Below are 15,987 nucleotides of genomic sequence, written 5' to 3' on the forward strand. Positions count from 1 at the left end.
TATTTAGACTTAGGGATGCCACCCGTTAGATAATATACGGAACGGTTTCGTATTTCACTGAAAGACAAAAACGTTTTGTTTTCAGATAGTTTCCGGATTCGACCATATTAATGACCTAAGGCTCGTATTTCTGTGTGTTTATTATATTATAATTAAGTCTGATTTGATAGAGCAGTCTGAGCGGTGGTAGGCACCAGCAGGCTCGTAAGCACTCATTCAAACAGCACTTTCGTGCGTTTTGCCAGCAGCTCTTCGCAATGCATTGCGCTGTTTATGACTTCAAGCCTGTCAACTCCCAAGATTAGGCTGGTGTAACCGATGTGAAATGGCTAGCTAGTTAGCAGGGTGCGCTAATAGCGTTTCAAACGTCACTCGCTCTGAGACTTGGAGTAGTTGTTCCCCTTGCTCTGCATGGGTAACGCTGCTTCGAGGGTGGCTGTTGTCGATGTGTTCCTGGTTCGAGCCCAGGTAGGAGCGAGGAGAGGGACGGAAGCTATACTGTTACACTGGCAATACTAAAGTGCTTATAAGAACATCCAATAGTCAAAGGTATATGAAATACAAATCGTATAGAGAGAAATAGTCCTATAATTCCTATAATAACTACAACCTAAAAATTCTTGCCTGGGAATATTGAAGACTCATGTTAAAAGGAACCACCAGCTTTCATATGTTCTCATGTTCTGAGCAAGGCACTTAAACGTTAGCTTTCTTACATGGCACATATTGCACTTTTACTTTCTTCTCCAACACTTTGTTTTTGCATTATTTAAACCAAATTAAACATGTTTCATTATTTATTTGAGGCTAAATTGATTATATTTATGTATTATATTAAAAAAAAGTGTTCATTCAGTATTGTTGTAATTGTCATTATTACAAATAAATAACAAAAATCGGCCGATTAATCGCTATCGGCTTTTTTTGGTCCTCCAATAATCGGTATTGGCGGTGAAAAATCATAATCGGCCGACCTCTAGTCAGAACTAGAAGAACAAGCATTTCACTACACTTGCATTAACATCTGCTAACCATGTGTATGTGACCAATAAAATTTGTTTTGACCTGATTAGGGATGGTGCCAGGTTTCCTCCAGACGTGATGCTTGGCATTCAGGCCAAATAGTTCAATCTTGGTTTCATCAGAACAGACAATCTTGTTTCTCATAGAGTCTTTAGGTGACTTTTGGCAAACTCCAAGTGGGCTGTCATGTGCGTTTTACTGAAGAGTGGCTTCCGTCTGGCCACTCTACCATAAAGGCCTGATTGGTGGGGTGCTGCAGAGATGATTGTCCTTCTGGAAGGTTTTCCCATCTCCACAGAGGAACTCTAGAGCTCTGTCAGTGACCATCAGGTTCTTGGTCACTCCCCCGACCAAGGTCCTTCCCCCCCGATTGCTCAGTTTGGCTGGGTGGCCAGCTCTAGGAAGAGTCTTGGTGGTTCCCAACATCTTCCATTTAAGAATGATGAGGCCACTGTGTTCTTGGGGACCTTCAATGCTGCAGAAATGTTTTGGTACCGTTCCCCAGATCTGTGCCTCGACACAATCCTGTCTCGGATCTCTACAGACAATTCCTTGACCTCTTGGCTTGGTTTTGCCTCTGAATTGCACTGTCAACTGTGGGACCTTATATAGACAGGTGTGCGTGTTTCAAAATAATTTCCCATCAATAGAATTTACCACAGGTGGACTCCAATCAAGTTGTAACAGCATATCAAGGATGATCAATGGAAACAGGATCCACCTGAGCTCAATTTCGAGTCTCATAGCAAAGGGGCTGAATACGTATGTAAATATGGTAGTTTTAATTTTTTAATACATTAGCAAAAATTTCTAAAAACCTGTTTTCTCTTTTTCATTATGGGGTACTGTGTGTAGATTGTTGAGGATAAAAAAAAAATCAAATGTAGAATAGGGCTGTAAAGTAACAACATGTGGAAAAAGTCAAGGGATCTTAATACTTTCCGAAGGCACTGCATGCAGTTAAGATTTCCCTTCACTGGAACTAAGGGGTCTAGCCCGAACCATGAAAAACAGTCCCAGACCATTATTCCTCTTCCACCAAACTCTAATGTCGACACTATGCATTGGGGCAGGTAGCGTTGTCCTGGCATCCGCCAAACTCAGATTTGTCCGTTGGACTGCCAGATGGCGACGCGTGATTCATCACTCCAGAGAACACGTTTCCACTGCTCCAGAGTCCAATGGCGGCGAGCTTTATACCACTCCAGCCGATGCTTGGCATTGCGCATGGTGATCTTAGGCTTGTGTGCGGCTGCTCGGCCATGGAAACCCCTTTAATGAAGCTCTTGACGAACAGTTCTTGTGCTGACGTTGCTTCCAGAGGCAGTTTGGAAATCGGTATTGAGTGTTAAAACCAAGGACAGACGATTTTTACGCGCTTCAGCATTCGGCGGTCCCGTTCTGTGAGCTTGTGTGGCCTACCACTTCGCGGCTGAGCCAATGTTGCTGCTAGACGTTGCCACGTCACAATAACAGCACTTAGTTTACCGGGGCAGCTCTAGCAAGGCAGAATTATGACGAACTGAAAATAAAGATGTACAGTGTATTCGGAAAGTATTCAGACCCCTGCCTTTTCCCACATTTTAGCCTTATTCTAAAATTGATTAAATACATTACAATTTTAATTAATCTTAAACACAATAACCCAGAATAACAAAGTAAAAACTGTTTTATTTTTAATATTTACAAACGTATAATTTTTTTTTTTTTAAATACCATATTTACTTAAGTTTTCAGACCCGGAGCAAACTTGCTCCAGAGCGCTCACAACCTCAGACTGGGGCAAAGGTTCACCTTCCAACAGTACAACGACCCTAAGCACACAGCCAAGACAAAGCAGGAGTGGCTTCGGAACAGGTCTCTGAATGTCCTTGAGTGGCCCAGCCAGAGCCCAGACTTGAATCCGAGAGACCTCTGGAGAGACCTCTGGAGAGACCTGAAAATAGGTGTCCAGCGACGCTCCCCATCCAACCTGACCGAACTTGAGAGGATCTGCAGAGAAGAATGGGAGAAACTCCCCAAATACAGGTGTGCCAAGCATGTAGCATCATACACAAGAAGACTCAATGCTGTAATCACTGTCAAAGGTGCTTCAACAAAGTACAGAGTAAAAGGTCTGAATACTTTATGTAAATGTGATATCAGTTTTTTCTTTTTTATAAATGATCAAAAAAATCTAAACCTGTTTTTGCTTTGTCATTATGGGGTATTGTGTGTAGATTGATGGAAAAACACCTTTGGGATGAATTGGAACCCCAACTGCGGGCCTGAATGCTCGCGGATGAATGGAAGCAAGTCCCAGCAGCAATGTTCCAACATCTAGAGGAAAGCCTTCCCAGAAGAGTGGAGGCTGTTATAGCAGCAAAGTGGGGACCATCTCCATATTAATGTCCATGATTTTGAAATTTGACAAGCAGGTGTCCACATACTTTTGGTCATGTAGTGCAACTACACCTGCATAGGCTATAGCCTACTTTATTTAATTGAGACCAACACACCTGATCTCTAATGTCTGGCTACTGAACTTGGAGCAGCAAGAATGATGACAGCTACAATTGCTACTTTTGCATATAGGATATAGCCTACCTTTTTAGGAGGACGATTTTCCAGCAGAGACAAATACATGAGTAATCAATACGTATTGAAAATGAAAAGGCACAATGCTCGCTCACCATAGCAGCCAAACCTATGAGTGCGTTGTGTCTTTTCCTTTTAAATTATGACAGTTTCTGATTGCACCTCGACTCATGTTGGTTGAGCAGCCTCCACTTCTTTTCATTATCAATATTTATTTACACACTGTAGTAAATTACAATCATATTTATGTTAACTGCCACGCGATTCTCCGCCTATGTAGGCAGTGTACTATTTTTTAATGAGACCACACATACTAGGAGAGGAAAGGTGGGCTACTGAAGTTAAAGCAGCAAATTCTGTGTGTGAATAATGAAGTATGTGTTTTAATACAATAGTTAGGCTCAGGCTGACGCATACAAAGCAGAAAAATGACAGTTGTATAATAATCTGCGGGACAACAAAAATATTTTAATCGCAAAGTCATCTGTCTGACTGCTCCCGCCGCCCGCAGCATGAAAAATGCAGATAGCGCCACGATTATCTCTGTCGGGACACGCAGGTCCCGCGGGATGCCCTAACTGTAACCTCCAATTCCAAGACCGTAAATCCCGTGGCGGTTCTCAACTCAAAACTACCTCTAGAGTGGGTGTGTCCAGACATTTGACTGGTACTGTATATATCCACACAGATATATTTGAAAAATATATTTCGCTTTATTATTATTTTCCGCTAACCCTACCACCCCTCCCCTAATTGAAGTAAACTAATGAACAACACTTAGGCTTCTACTTCCAGCTTATACACACACTATATACATTTTAAGGACACAATCTATATTACAATTGTTATATTTTGTTTGTTTTTTGTCTTGTCCTTCCTCTAACGTCAACCTCTCCCGTCTATTTCTGATGTCCATCCAGTATGATTTCGATTTGCCATATATTTTTCAACTGTGTTGCTTTACAAAAGTCCTGAACCTTTCTATTCTCATTGTTTTTGAATTACAATCTGTGGAAACTAACAGAATTCCTCTTTAGGTAACTGGTTCCCTAAATATTCTGTGATTCAGCTAAATAAACAAACGATTGTTTCCAAACACAACCCAGACATGACTCAGCTGCGACAAAACATCCGAGTCTCTTCGTGACCCATCTGGAAAACACTTCCTTAGGTATCAAAACTCACTTACAGGAAAGACATGGCAGGTAATATGGTTTAATGGCTCTAAACTCACCTTCAGGTAGGACACAGAGCAGGTTCCTGCGGACGTTGAGTTCTCGGAGGGCCTTGAGTCGGCCGATGTGACGGGGCAGAGCAGTGATCTCATTACAGCTCACATCCTGTAGGGGGCACAACACACTGAGTTAACTCACACACGCACTAACGCTTTACTGGTGGGTGTGCAGGATTTTGTTCCAGCCCTGCTCAAACACACCTGATTCATCTAATCATGGTCCTGATGAACTGCAGATAAGACAATCAGGTGTGTTAGAGAAGGGCTGGTCTGCTCACCCAGTAACTCTCCAGGAGGAAAGTTAGTCGCCCCTTGTGTACAAGAGCTATGGTAAGGACTAGGGGTTTGTATGGCTCATAACACGTCCATATTAAATGCTCCCTATCCCACTGTTCTTCCCTGTCTCCTCACATGGAGTCAGACAATGTCTCTCCTCTCCTTCCCTGCTCTAGCTGCATGAGGGCCGGTTCCATTAATTTCACCCCTCAGTGGAGAACAGAACAGTTACATAAGGCCTGGCTAGGAGCTCACACAGGAAACTAAGAGCTGAGTCAGAGACTGGCACACACACAAGAGAGAGAGAAAGAAAGAGCGAAAGAAAGATCATCTCTTACCAGCTCCATGAGGTTCCTGAGCTGTCCGATGGCCTCAGGTATACACACCAGCTTGTTGTTGCTGGCAATGAGGACTCGTAGGGGTAACCCACACAGGGAGGCTGGCAGAGCACACAGCTGGTTCCGACTGTGAACACAAACACAGAGGTATTATATTACACACCAGCAGAGAGATGCAGATCAAAGAGTGATACATAGGATGTCCAGAGTGTCTACAATCTAGACCTGACGACGATCCACTTGGATGGAAACTTCAATAAAAATGTGTGATGGACCTTGTGTCATGTACTCTAATATGCATGAATATGACCCCATACCAACTGAACCCATTTCCTTAAAGGGGAATATCATCCTGGCTCTGCCATGGCCTATACTCATTACTATATTAACAACATTACGTTTTTATCATAAACATCACAATTATCCAAACCACAAGCTAGAACCAGCACATTTTCATTTCACTGGTAGAATCAGGAAGTGCATACGGAAAGTATTCAGAAATCGAGATTTTTTTCCCCCACATTGTTACTTTACAGCCTTATTGTAAAATTGATTCAATTGTTCCCCCCCCCCCCCCCCCCTCATCAATCTACACAAAATATCCCATGACAACGCAAAAACAGGTTTTTGGACATTTTTGCAAATGCATTAAAAATAAAACAATGAAATATCACATTTACATAAGTATTCAGACCCTTTACTCAGTACTTTGTTGAAGTACCTTTGACAGCGATTACAGCCTCGAGTCTTCTTGGTTATGATCCTGATTCAGATGACCATCCTACCCATGCTAGATTACGGAGACAATTTATACATCGGCAGGTAAGGGTGCTCTTGAGCGGCTAGATGTTCTTTAACATTCGGCCATCAGATTTGCCACCATGCTCCTTATAAGACACATCACTGCACTCTATACTCCTCTGTAAACTGGTTCTCTGTATACCCGTCACAAGACCCACTGGTTGATGCTTATTTATAAAACCCTCTCCAGGTCTCTCCAGAGAAGTTCGGTCGGGTTCAAGTCCGGGATCTGGCTGGGCCACTCAAGGACATCCAGAGACTTGTCCCGAAGCCACTCATGCATTGTCTTGGCTGTGTGCTTAGAGTCGTTGTCCTGTTGGGAGGTGAACCTTCGCCCCAGTCTGAGGTCCTGAGAACTCTGGAGCAGGTTTTCATTAAGGATCTCTGTACTTTGCTCTGCTAATCTTTCCCTCAATCCTGACAATTCTCCCAGTCCCTGATGCTGAAAAACATCCCCCACAGCATGATGCTGCCACCACCATGTTTCACCGTAGGGATGGTGCCAGGTTTCCTCCAGACGTGACACGTGGCATTCAGGCTAAATAGTTCAATCTTGGTTTCATCAGACTAGTGAACCTTGTTTCTCATGGTCAGAGTCCTTTAGGTGACTTTAGGCAAACTCCAAGCAGGCTGTCATGTGCCTTTTACTGAAGAGTGGCTTCTGTCTGGCCACTCTACCATAAAGGCCTAATTAGTAGAGTGCTGCAGAGATGGTTGTCTTTCTGGAAGGTTCTCCCATCTCCACAGAGGAACTCTGGAGCTCCGTCAGAGTGACCATCAGGTTCTTGGTCACCTCCCTGACCAAGGCCCTTCTACCCTGATTGCTCAGTTTGGCCGGGCGGCCAGCATTAGGAAGAGTCTTGATGGTTCCAAACTTCTTCCATTTAAGAATGATTGAGCCCACTGTGTTCTTGGGTACCTTCAATGCTGCAGAAAGGTTTTGGTACCCTTACCCAAATCTGTGCCGATACAATCTTGTCTCAGAGCTCTACGGACAATTCTTCTGACCTCGTGGCTTGGTTTTTGCACTGACATGCACAGTCAACTGTGGGACCTTTATATAGACAGGTGCGTGCTTTTTTAAATCATGTCCAAATAAATGAGTTTACCACAGGTGGACTCCAATCAAGTTGTAGAAACATCAAGGATGATCAATGGAAACAGGATGCACCTGAGCTCAATTCCGAGTCTCATAGCAAAGGATCTGAATACTTATGTAAAAATATTTGTATTTTATTTGTAATACGTTTGCAAAAAAATCTAAAAAAACAAGTTTTTGCTATGTCATTATGGGGTATTGTGTGTTGATTAAATTTGGATTTTCTATTTATTTCATCCATTTTAGAATAAGGCTTTATCGGAACAAAATGTGGATAAAGTTATGGGGTGTCAATCATTTTCGAATTCGCTGTACATGGTTATACCCAACAGGAGACAGACCTCGTTTATTTTCTTATGTAAACAAAAGCTTTTTGAATCATTTTAAACCAATGAAGATTAAGAGGGTAAAGGCAAAGCACACTATCTGCATTCTAAGAATGTAATGCCATATTCCAGGGATGGGCAACTGGTGGCCCCCCTTTTGTATGCCCGCGGACCAATTCTGTTGCTTTTTTTTGGGGGGGGGGGGGACTCAGTTGGGGTTTCAACCTACTGTTGAGAGTTAGAATAACAGAAAACACAAGGTGCAATTTTGAAATTTGTCAGAAAAACATTAAGTTAGCCGCTAGACTATGTATCAAGACGTGTAGTAAGCATGGTCGAATTAATTGATAACCAGTTATCAACATAAAAACTGCAAACATCCACCCTATTGCAACATTTGTAGAATAGCAGGATATTAGCTGCAAAACGTATTTTGTCTTCGCTGTCACAAGGGGGGCCCGCTAAAATGTTTAACTTTAATGTTTAAGGTGGGGGGGGGGTCTGGATGTGGGTACACAGACCCACGAGCCACTGCAGCCACTCATGAGGAGTTTGTGGCTCCCACCCCATCAAAGTTGCTCATCCCTGACATATTCATATTAACAGTACATGTAGATGGCTCAGTGTGTGTGATTGCTTGTGTGTAATGTGCTGTACTGTTTTCATGATACCAGAAATGGTTAGGTACAAGGTATAGTATCACGATAAATAATACCAAAACAATAACACAGCAAAAAAATAAAGCATATTAGCCAGTCACAGAATGACACGTGATCCAGACAGAAACTGCTCTGTTAAATCGTGGGGCATCTTATGAGTTCAATATCATTAGAAGAAATGTTTTACGTCAACATCCATGTTGCATTAATGAATCAATTCTACAATCAATTTGACTCTTGTTTTTACCAATCCAACTGGGGATCCCCAGTGGCGCAGCAGTCTAAGGCACTGCATCTCAGTGCTAGAGGAGTCACTACTAGGGTTGGAAAGGGAAGGAAACTTTCCGGTAAATTTTCCACGGGAAGTTAAGTTCGGGAATATGGGGAATTCTGCTTAAATTCATCAAATAAGTGAGCTTATAACAGTGAACCTTTTTTTGTGGGATACACATAAGGCAATTCTAGGTCTTGTGGCATATTTTGGTTAAACTAGCCCCAATTCAATTGAATTGCAACCCTCTGCATGCACAGTGCACTCTTCCATCACATGTACAGCTGATTCTCAAGCTCTTACACACTAATGAGATGCTATTGAGCCCACACTACTACACTGTCTGAGAATGGGATGAATATATTTTATATGACATACATTATTTTTTGTTAACTAGTAAATAGTAGCATACAGCAGTGTGCTTAAATAATTTCTAAATTGTTAACAATTTCTGCTAGTTAGTTTTTTCTACCATGTGGGTTTTAGCTTGCTTGAGCCTGCTAACTGAGGAGTGTTAATTCACCTGTTTCCATACATGTTTTATTTTAAAACATTTATCTTACAAAGGAGTTGTTTAATCTAACTGCTTAACTATTGATCTGTACATGGAATTGTATTATATTTTTTTTTTTACTAATGTTTACTTACAACAAGCAACCTCTGACAAAAGTCCCTCTACTTCTATTCGAGGTGAAAATGATGAATCAGACACCTTATCGATAGCAACAGCTCATGGTCCTCCTGGAATCAGACGTTTTTTTGACTCAATGGAGGGACGTAGTCAAAGAAATGCTAATGAATGTCTTGCTCGAGCTGTGTACGCAACTGGTTCACCTCTGATGCTCACAGGCAATGTGTATTGGAAGAGATTTCTGAATGTTCTTCGCCCAGCATAATTAACTAAATCATCTCCAGCCCTCAACCAGTATTCTACAAGAGCACAGACACAAGGGACAACAGACACACCGGTCTCTACATTGCAGATGAGCTGAAGGCAGTCATCAATGACCTTGGACCACAGAACGTATTTGCACTGGTGAGAGACAATGCTGCAAACATGAAGGCTGCTTGGTCTAAAGTGGAGGAGTCCTACCCTCACGTCACACCCATTGGCTGTGCTGCTCATACACTGATTCTGCTCCTCAAGGACATCATGGCACTGAAGACAATGGATACACTCTACAAGAGAGCCAAGGAAATGGTTAGGTATGTGAAGGGCCATCAAGTTATAGCAGCAATCTACCTCACCAAGCAAAGTGAGAAGAATAAGAGCATCACATTGAAGCTGCCCAGCAACATGTTTGACAGTCTCCTGGAGGGGAAGGAGTCTCTCCAAGGAATGGCCATAACACAGTCTGCTGATATGGACAGCCTCATCAAGAGGATCATCCTGGATGTATTTTTGGGAGAGAGTGGTAACTCTATAACCTATAGCAGTAGCCATTGCACGGATTGAAGGAGACAATGTCATTCTGTCTGATGTTCAGACTCTGCTTGCAGATGTAAGAGAAGAAATCCATACTGCCCTGCCCACTTCACTGGTGCTCCAAGCAGAGGAAACTGCAGTTCTGAAATACATCAAAAAGCATGAAGACTTCTGCCTGAAGCCCATACACGCCGCAGCGTACATGTTGGACACCAAGTATGCTGGCAAGAGCATCCTGTCTGGTGCAGAGCTCAACAAGGCCTTATGGTGTCATCACTACCATATCTCGCCACCTTGGCCTGGATGAGGGCAAGGTTCTTGGCAGTCTGGTGAAGTACACTTCCAAGCAAGGGCTTTGGGATGGAGATGCAATATGGCAGTCGTACCAACATATCTCATCAGCCACCTGGTGGATGGGACTTTGTGGATCTGAGACTCTTTCCCCTGTTGCCTCCATCATCCTCCAAATCTCACCAACATCAGCCGCCTCAGAGCGCAACTGGTCCTTGTTTGGGAACACACACACCAAAGCACGCAACAGGCTGACCAATACAATGGTTGAAAAAATTGGTGGCCATCCAGGCAAATTCTAGGATTTTTGAGCCTGACAACGAGCCATCCTCAACAAGGTTGGAAAGTGACAGTGAAGATGAGGCCTCAGAGTCTGATGTTCAAGAGATGGACATTGAGGAGGTCCAGGGAGAACAAATGGAAGCCTGAGAGGAAGACAACCAAAGCTTTAGTTTCTAGACTATCATTTTACAGAAAACGTTTTTGGAAGATGCGATGGATTATTGGGGATCATTCAATATTCCCTTTCTTTTGTTGTTCAGTGAAATCATCCCATGTGAAGAGTCAACTCATTTAATTAAAGTTCAATTCATAACTAAATCGTTTTTTTCTATTGGAAAGATTTAATAATTTGCAATTTGTCTATGATCAGGTAAAAGGTTTATGTTTGTCTCCATATGATATGGTAAATATATCCAATGCAAAAAACATCTACATGTAAATGGTATTAATATTAATTTGCATATATTTCCATTATTTCCCATATATTCCTGTTAATTCCCACAGAAAGTTTCCACCTCTGAATATTCCCCAAAATGTGCAACCCTAGTCACTACAGACCCTTGTTTGATTCCAGGCCGTATCACAACCGGCCGTGATTGGGAGTCCCACAGGGCGGCGCACAATTGGCCCAGCGTCGTCCGGGTTAGGTTTTAGCCTGGGTAGGCCGTCATTATAAATAAGAATTTGAGGGAAGTACCGAAAATAACAGAAATTCTAGTACTGAAACGTTTTTCATGTTCTAGCATCGAAAAAAGTACAGCAGTTTCAGTATACCGTGCAACACTACTGTACAAAACTACTCATTAGCTTTCCCATAAACACTTTCGTACTTGTGCAAAACATAAAACACACAGTTCCAATCTAGTTCAGTTCAGTCCAGCACGACAGCTCAAAACCCCTCATAAAAACAGGATGTTGGTGTTCCTCCCTGGTTTACATGAACAGTTAAACAAAATGCTCGAAAACAATCCAAAGCCTTTCCAAAACAGATCAGAACTCTTCCAAAACAGTTTGAACCTCATAAAAACAGACTTCTGGGGTTGTCTCCGGCTTACAGCTGCAGTTAGCCAGCACGCAGCAGGATGTCTGTGGCAGAGCAAGAGAGAGGCCTTAATATGTAGACAGACAGAGAGACTGGAACAGAGCCTTTAACAGAGATCATTTAGAGATATTTAACAGACAAAGAGGTTGGTAGAGAGGCTGCCAGCATGAGCAGAGCTGATTACAGATGACCCAGAGAAAACAAGCTCTCCACAACAACAACAAAAGGCAAAATAATATCCTGGAAATGACCCATTGGTACACACACATGCACACAGACAGGAAAGCCTCTTGTTCTGGAGTGTGTGCAAAGACTTTGATTACACTTCCCTGAGTTACTGGTTATTTTGTGCTGGAGAACATTGAGAGTGGTGAGGACTTACAGTATGGGAACATTTTAGAAAACGGAATGCTTTCACACCACTCAGCGGTGTTTTCTGCATGTATGTGTGAGCGTGCGTGCCTGCATGCGTGCGTTGCATCAGATCGAGCCGTATCACTGTGCAGTCCAGAAGCGCCACGGAGCCAGAGATGTCAAACACGGTCTCTGTCTCCGACCCAAGAGATGAGAGACGGCATGAGTTCCTCTCTGGGATCCACTCTCTATTGATCCACTCTCTATTGATCCACTCCATATGATGAGGGAGAAGGTATAGACATAACATGGTGACTGTCTGAAAGAAAAATTCTAACAACCGCCCATCCAATAATTCCAGCTACCTGTGTATGCAGAATGGAATCCCCAGTGGAGCAGTAACATAAACATACAGGCCAAGAGAGGAGCAATCAGCGTGGACCACAAAATAAGACAAATAATTATACAAAAACTGCACCGCTTATATACTCTCTCCCTCGCTCTCCCTCTCCTTATTGACCCTCCCTCTCCTTATTGACCCTCCCTCTCCTTATTGACCCTCTTATTGACCCTCCGTCTCCTTATTGACCCTCCCTCTCCTTATTGACCCTCGCTCTCCTTATTGACCCTCCCTCTCCTTATTGACCCTCCCTCTCCTTATTGACCCTCTTATTGACCCTCCGTCTCCTTATTGACCCTCCCTCTCCTTATTGACCCTCCCTCTCCTTATTGACCCTCCCTCTCCTTATTGACCCTCCCTCTCCTTATTGACCCTCTTATTGACCCTCCCTCTCCTTATTGACCCTCCCTCTCCTTATTGACCCTCCCTCTCCTTATTGACCCTCCCTCTCCTTATTGACCCTCCCTCTCCTTATTGACCCTCCCTCTCCTTATTGACCCTCCCTCTCCTTATTGACCCTCGCTCTCCTTATTGACCCTCGCTCTCCTTATTGACCCTCGCTCTCCTTATTGACCCTCGCTCTCCTTATTGACCCTCGCTCTCCTTATTGACCCTCCCTCTCCTTATTGACCCTCCCTCTCCTTATTGACCCTCGCTCTCCTTATTGACCCTCGCTCTCCTTATTGACCCTCCCTCTCCTTATTGACCCTCTTATTGACCCTCCCTCTCCTTATTGACCCTCCCTCTCCTTATTGACCCTCCCTCTCCTTATTGACCCTCCCTCTCCTTATTGACCCTCCCTCTCCTTATTGACCCTCGCTCTCCTTATTGACCCTCGCTCTCCTTATTGACCCTCCCTCTCCTTATTGACCCTCCCTCTCCTTATTGACCCTCCCTCTCCTTATTGACCCTCCCTCTCCTTATTGACCCTCGCTCTCCTTATTGACCCTCCCTCTCTCTCTATTGACCCTCCCTCTCCTTATTGACCCTCCCTCTCCTTATTGACCCTCCCTCTCCTTATTGACCCTCCCTCTCCTTATTGACCCTCCCTCTCCTTATTGACCCTCCCTCTCCTTATTGACCCTCCCTCTCCTTATTGACCCTCCCTCTCCTTATTGACCCTCCCTCTCCTTATTGACCCTCCCTCTCCTTATTGACCCTCCCTCTCCTTATTGACCCTCCCTCTCCTTATTGACCCTCCCTCTCCTTATTGACCCTCTTATTGACCCTCCGTCTCCTTATTGACCCTCCCTCTCCTTATTGACCCTCCCTCTCCTTATTGACCCTCCGTCTCCTTATTGACCCTCCGTCTCCTTATTGACCCTCCGTCTCCTTATTGACCCTCCCTCTCCTTATTGACCCTCCCTCTCCTTATTGACCCTCCCTCTCCTTATTGACCCTCCCTCTCCTTATTGACCCTCCGCTCTCCTTATTGACCCTCCCTCTCCTTATTGACCCTCGCTCTCCTTATTGACCCTCGCTCTCCTTATTGACCCTCGCTCTCCTTATTGACCCTCGCTCTCCTTATTGACCCTCTCCCTCTCCTTTACTGACCCCTCACCCTCTCCTTATTGACCCCCTCTCCTTATTGACCCCCTCTCCTTATTGACCCCCTCTCCTTATTGACCCCCTCTCCTTATTGACCCCCTCTCGCTCTCCCTCTCCTTATTGACCCCCTCTCGCTCTCCCTCTCCTTATTGACCCCCTCTCGCTCTCCCTCTCCTTATTGACCCCCTCTCGCTCTCCCTCTCCTTATTGACCCCCTCTCCTTATTGACCCCCTCTCCCTCTCCTTATTGACCCTCTCCCGCTGCTTATTGACCCCCTCCTTCTCCTTATTGACCGTCTCCTTATTGACCCCCTACCCCTATTGACCCCCTACCACTCTCCCTATTGACCCCCTCCCCCCTCTCCGTATTGACCCCCCTCTCCATATTGACCCCCCCCTCTCCGTATTGACCCCCCCCTCTCCGTATTGACCCCCCCCCTCTCCGTATTGACCCCCTCCCTCGCTCTCCCCGTATTGACCCCCTCCCTCGCTCTCTCCACGTATTGACCCCCTCCCTCGCTCTCTCCACGTATTGACCCCCTCCCTCGCTCTCTCCACGTATTGACCCCCTCCCTCGCTCTCCCCGTATTGACCCCCTCCCTCGCTCTCTCCACGTATTGACCCCCTCCCTCGCTCTCTCCCCGTATTGACCCCCTCCCTCGCTCTCTCCACGTATTGACCCCCTCCCTCGCTCTCTCCACGTATTGACCCCCTCCCTCGCTCTCTCCACGTATTGACCCCCTCCCTCGCTCTCTCCACGTATTGACCCCCTCCCTCGCTCTCTCCACGTATTGACCCCCTCCCTCGCTCTCTCCACGTATTGACCCCCTCCCTCGCTCTCTCCACGTATTGACCCCCTCCCTCGCTCTCTCCACGTATTGACCCTCACTCCCTCCGTATTGACCCTCACTCCCTCCGTATTGACCCTCACTCCCTCCGTATTGACCCTCACTCCCTCCGTATTGACCCTCACTCCCTCCGTATTGACCCTCACTCCCTCCGTATTGACCCTCACTCCCTCCCCCTCTCCTTATTAAATCTCTCTCTCCAAATAGATCCACTTTCTCCCTCTCCATATAGACCCTCTCTCGCTCTCCCTCTCCTTATAGACCCTGCTCTTTCGCCCTCTCCTTATTGAACCTCTCTCCCCCTCTCCTTACTGACACGCACTCTCAAATCAAACTTTATTTGTCACATGCGCTGAATACAACAACTTTAGACCTTACCGTGAAATGCTTATTTACAAGCCCTTTTTAACAGTGCAGTTCAAGAGTTAAGAAAATATTTACCAAATAAATTAAAGTAAAAAAGAATAAAAAGTAACACAAAATAACAATAACAAGCCTATATACAGTTGAAGTCAGAGGTTTACATGCCAAAACTATAGTTTGTTAACTGTAAGTCGGTTAGGACATCTACTTTGTGCATGACACAATTCATTTTTCCTACAATTGTTTACAGACAGATTATTTCACTTAGAATTCACTGTATCACAATTCCAGTGGGTCAGAAGTTTACATACACTAAGTTGACTGTGCCTTTAAACAGCTTGGAAAATTCCAGAAAATGAAGTCATGGCTTTAGAAGCTTCTGATAGGCTAATTGACATCATTTGAGTTAATTGGAGGTGTACATGTGGATGTATTTCAAGGCCTACCTTCAAACTCAGTGCCTCTTTGCTTGACATCATGGGAAAATCAAAAGAAATCAGCCAAGATCTCAGAAAAAAATGTGTAGACCTCAACAAGTCTGGTTCATCCTTGGGAGCAATTGCCAAACGCCTGAAGGTACCACGTTCATCTGTACAAACAATAGTTAGCAAGTATAAACACCATGGGACCACGCAGCCGTCATACCGCTCAGGAAGGAGACGCGTTCTGTCTCCTAGAAATTAACGTACTCTGGTGTGAAAAGTGCAAATCAATCCCAGAACAACAGCAAAGGACCTTGTGAGGATGCTGGAGTAAACAGGTACAAAAGTATCTACAGTAAAACGGGTCCTATATCGACATAACCTGAAAAGCCGCTCAGCAAGGAAGA

The 15,987-nt window shown here is 44.5% G+C and overlaps 1 protein-coding gene across 6 annotated transcripts in view; it reads right to left on the reverse strand.

Annotated features, from left to right (window-relative positions):
• LOC106586495 (leucine-rich repeat and calponin homology domain-containing protein 1) overlaps positions 1-15,987 on the reverse strand; it is a 106,005-nt gene that overhangs the window by 39,945 nt on the left and 50,073 nt on the right. For all 6 annotated transcript variants that reach the window (XM_014173867.3, XM_014173865.3, XM_014173864.3 and 3 more), the window contains exons 3-4: positions 5,449-5,575; positions 4,835-4,940 (exon numbers count right to left, since the gene is read on the reverse strand). In XM_014173867.3, coding sequence (XP_014029342.2) covers positions 4,835-4,940; positions 5,449-5,575 — 233 coding nt within the window. The remainder of the gene's footprint in view (positions 1-4,834; positions 4,941-5,448; positions 5,576-15,987) is intronic.

This window comes from Salmo salar, chromosome 25 (genome assembly GCF_965601325.2).
Source record: "Salmo salar chromosome 25, fSalSal1, whole genome shotgun sequence".
Lineage (NCBI taxonomy): Eukaryota > Metazoa > Chordata > Actinopteri > Salmoniformes > Salmonidae > Salmo > Salmo salar.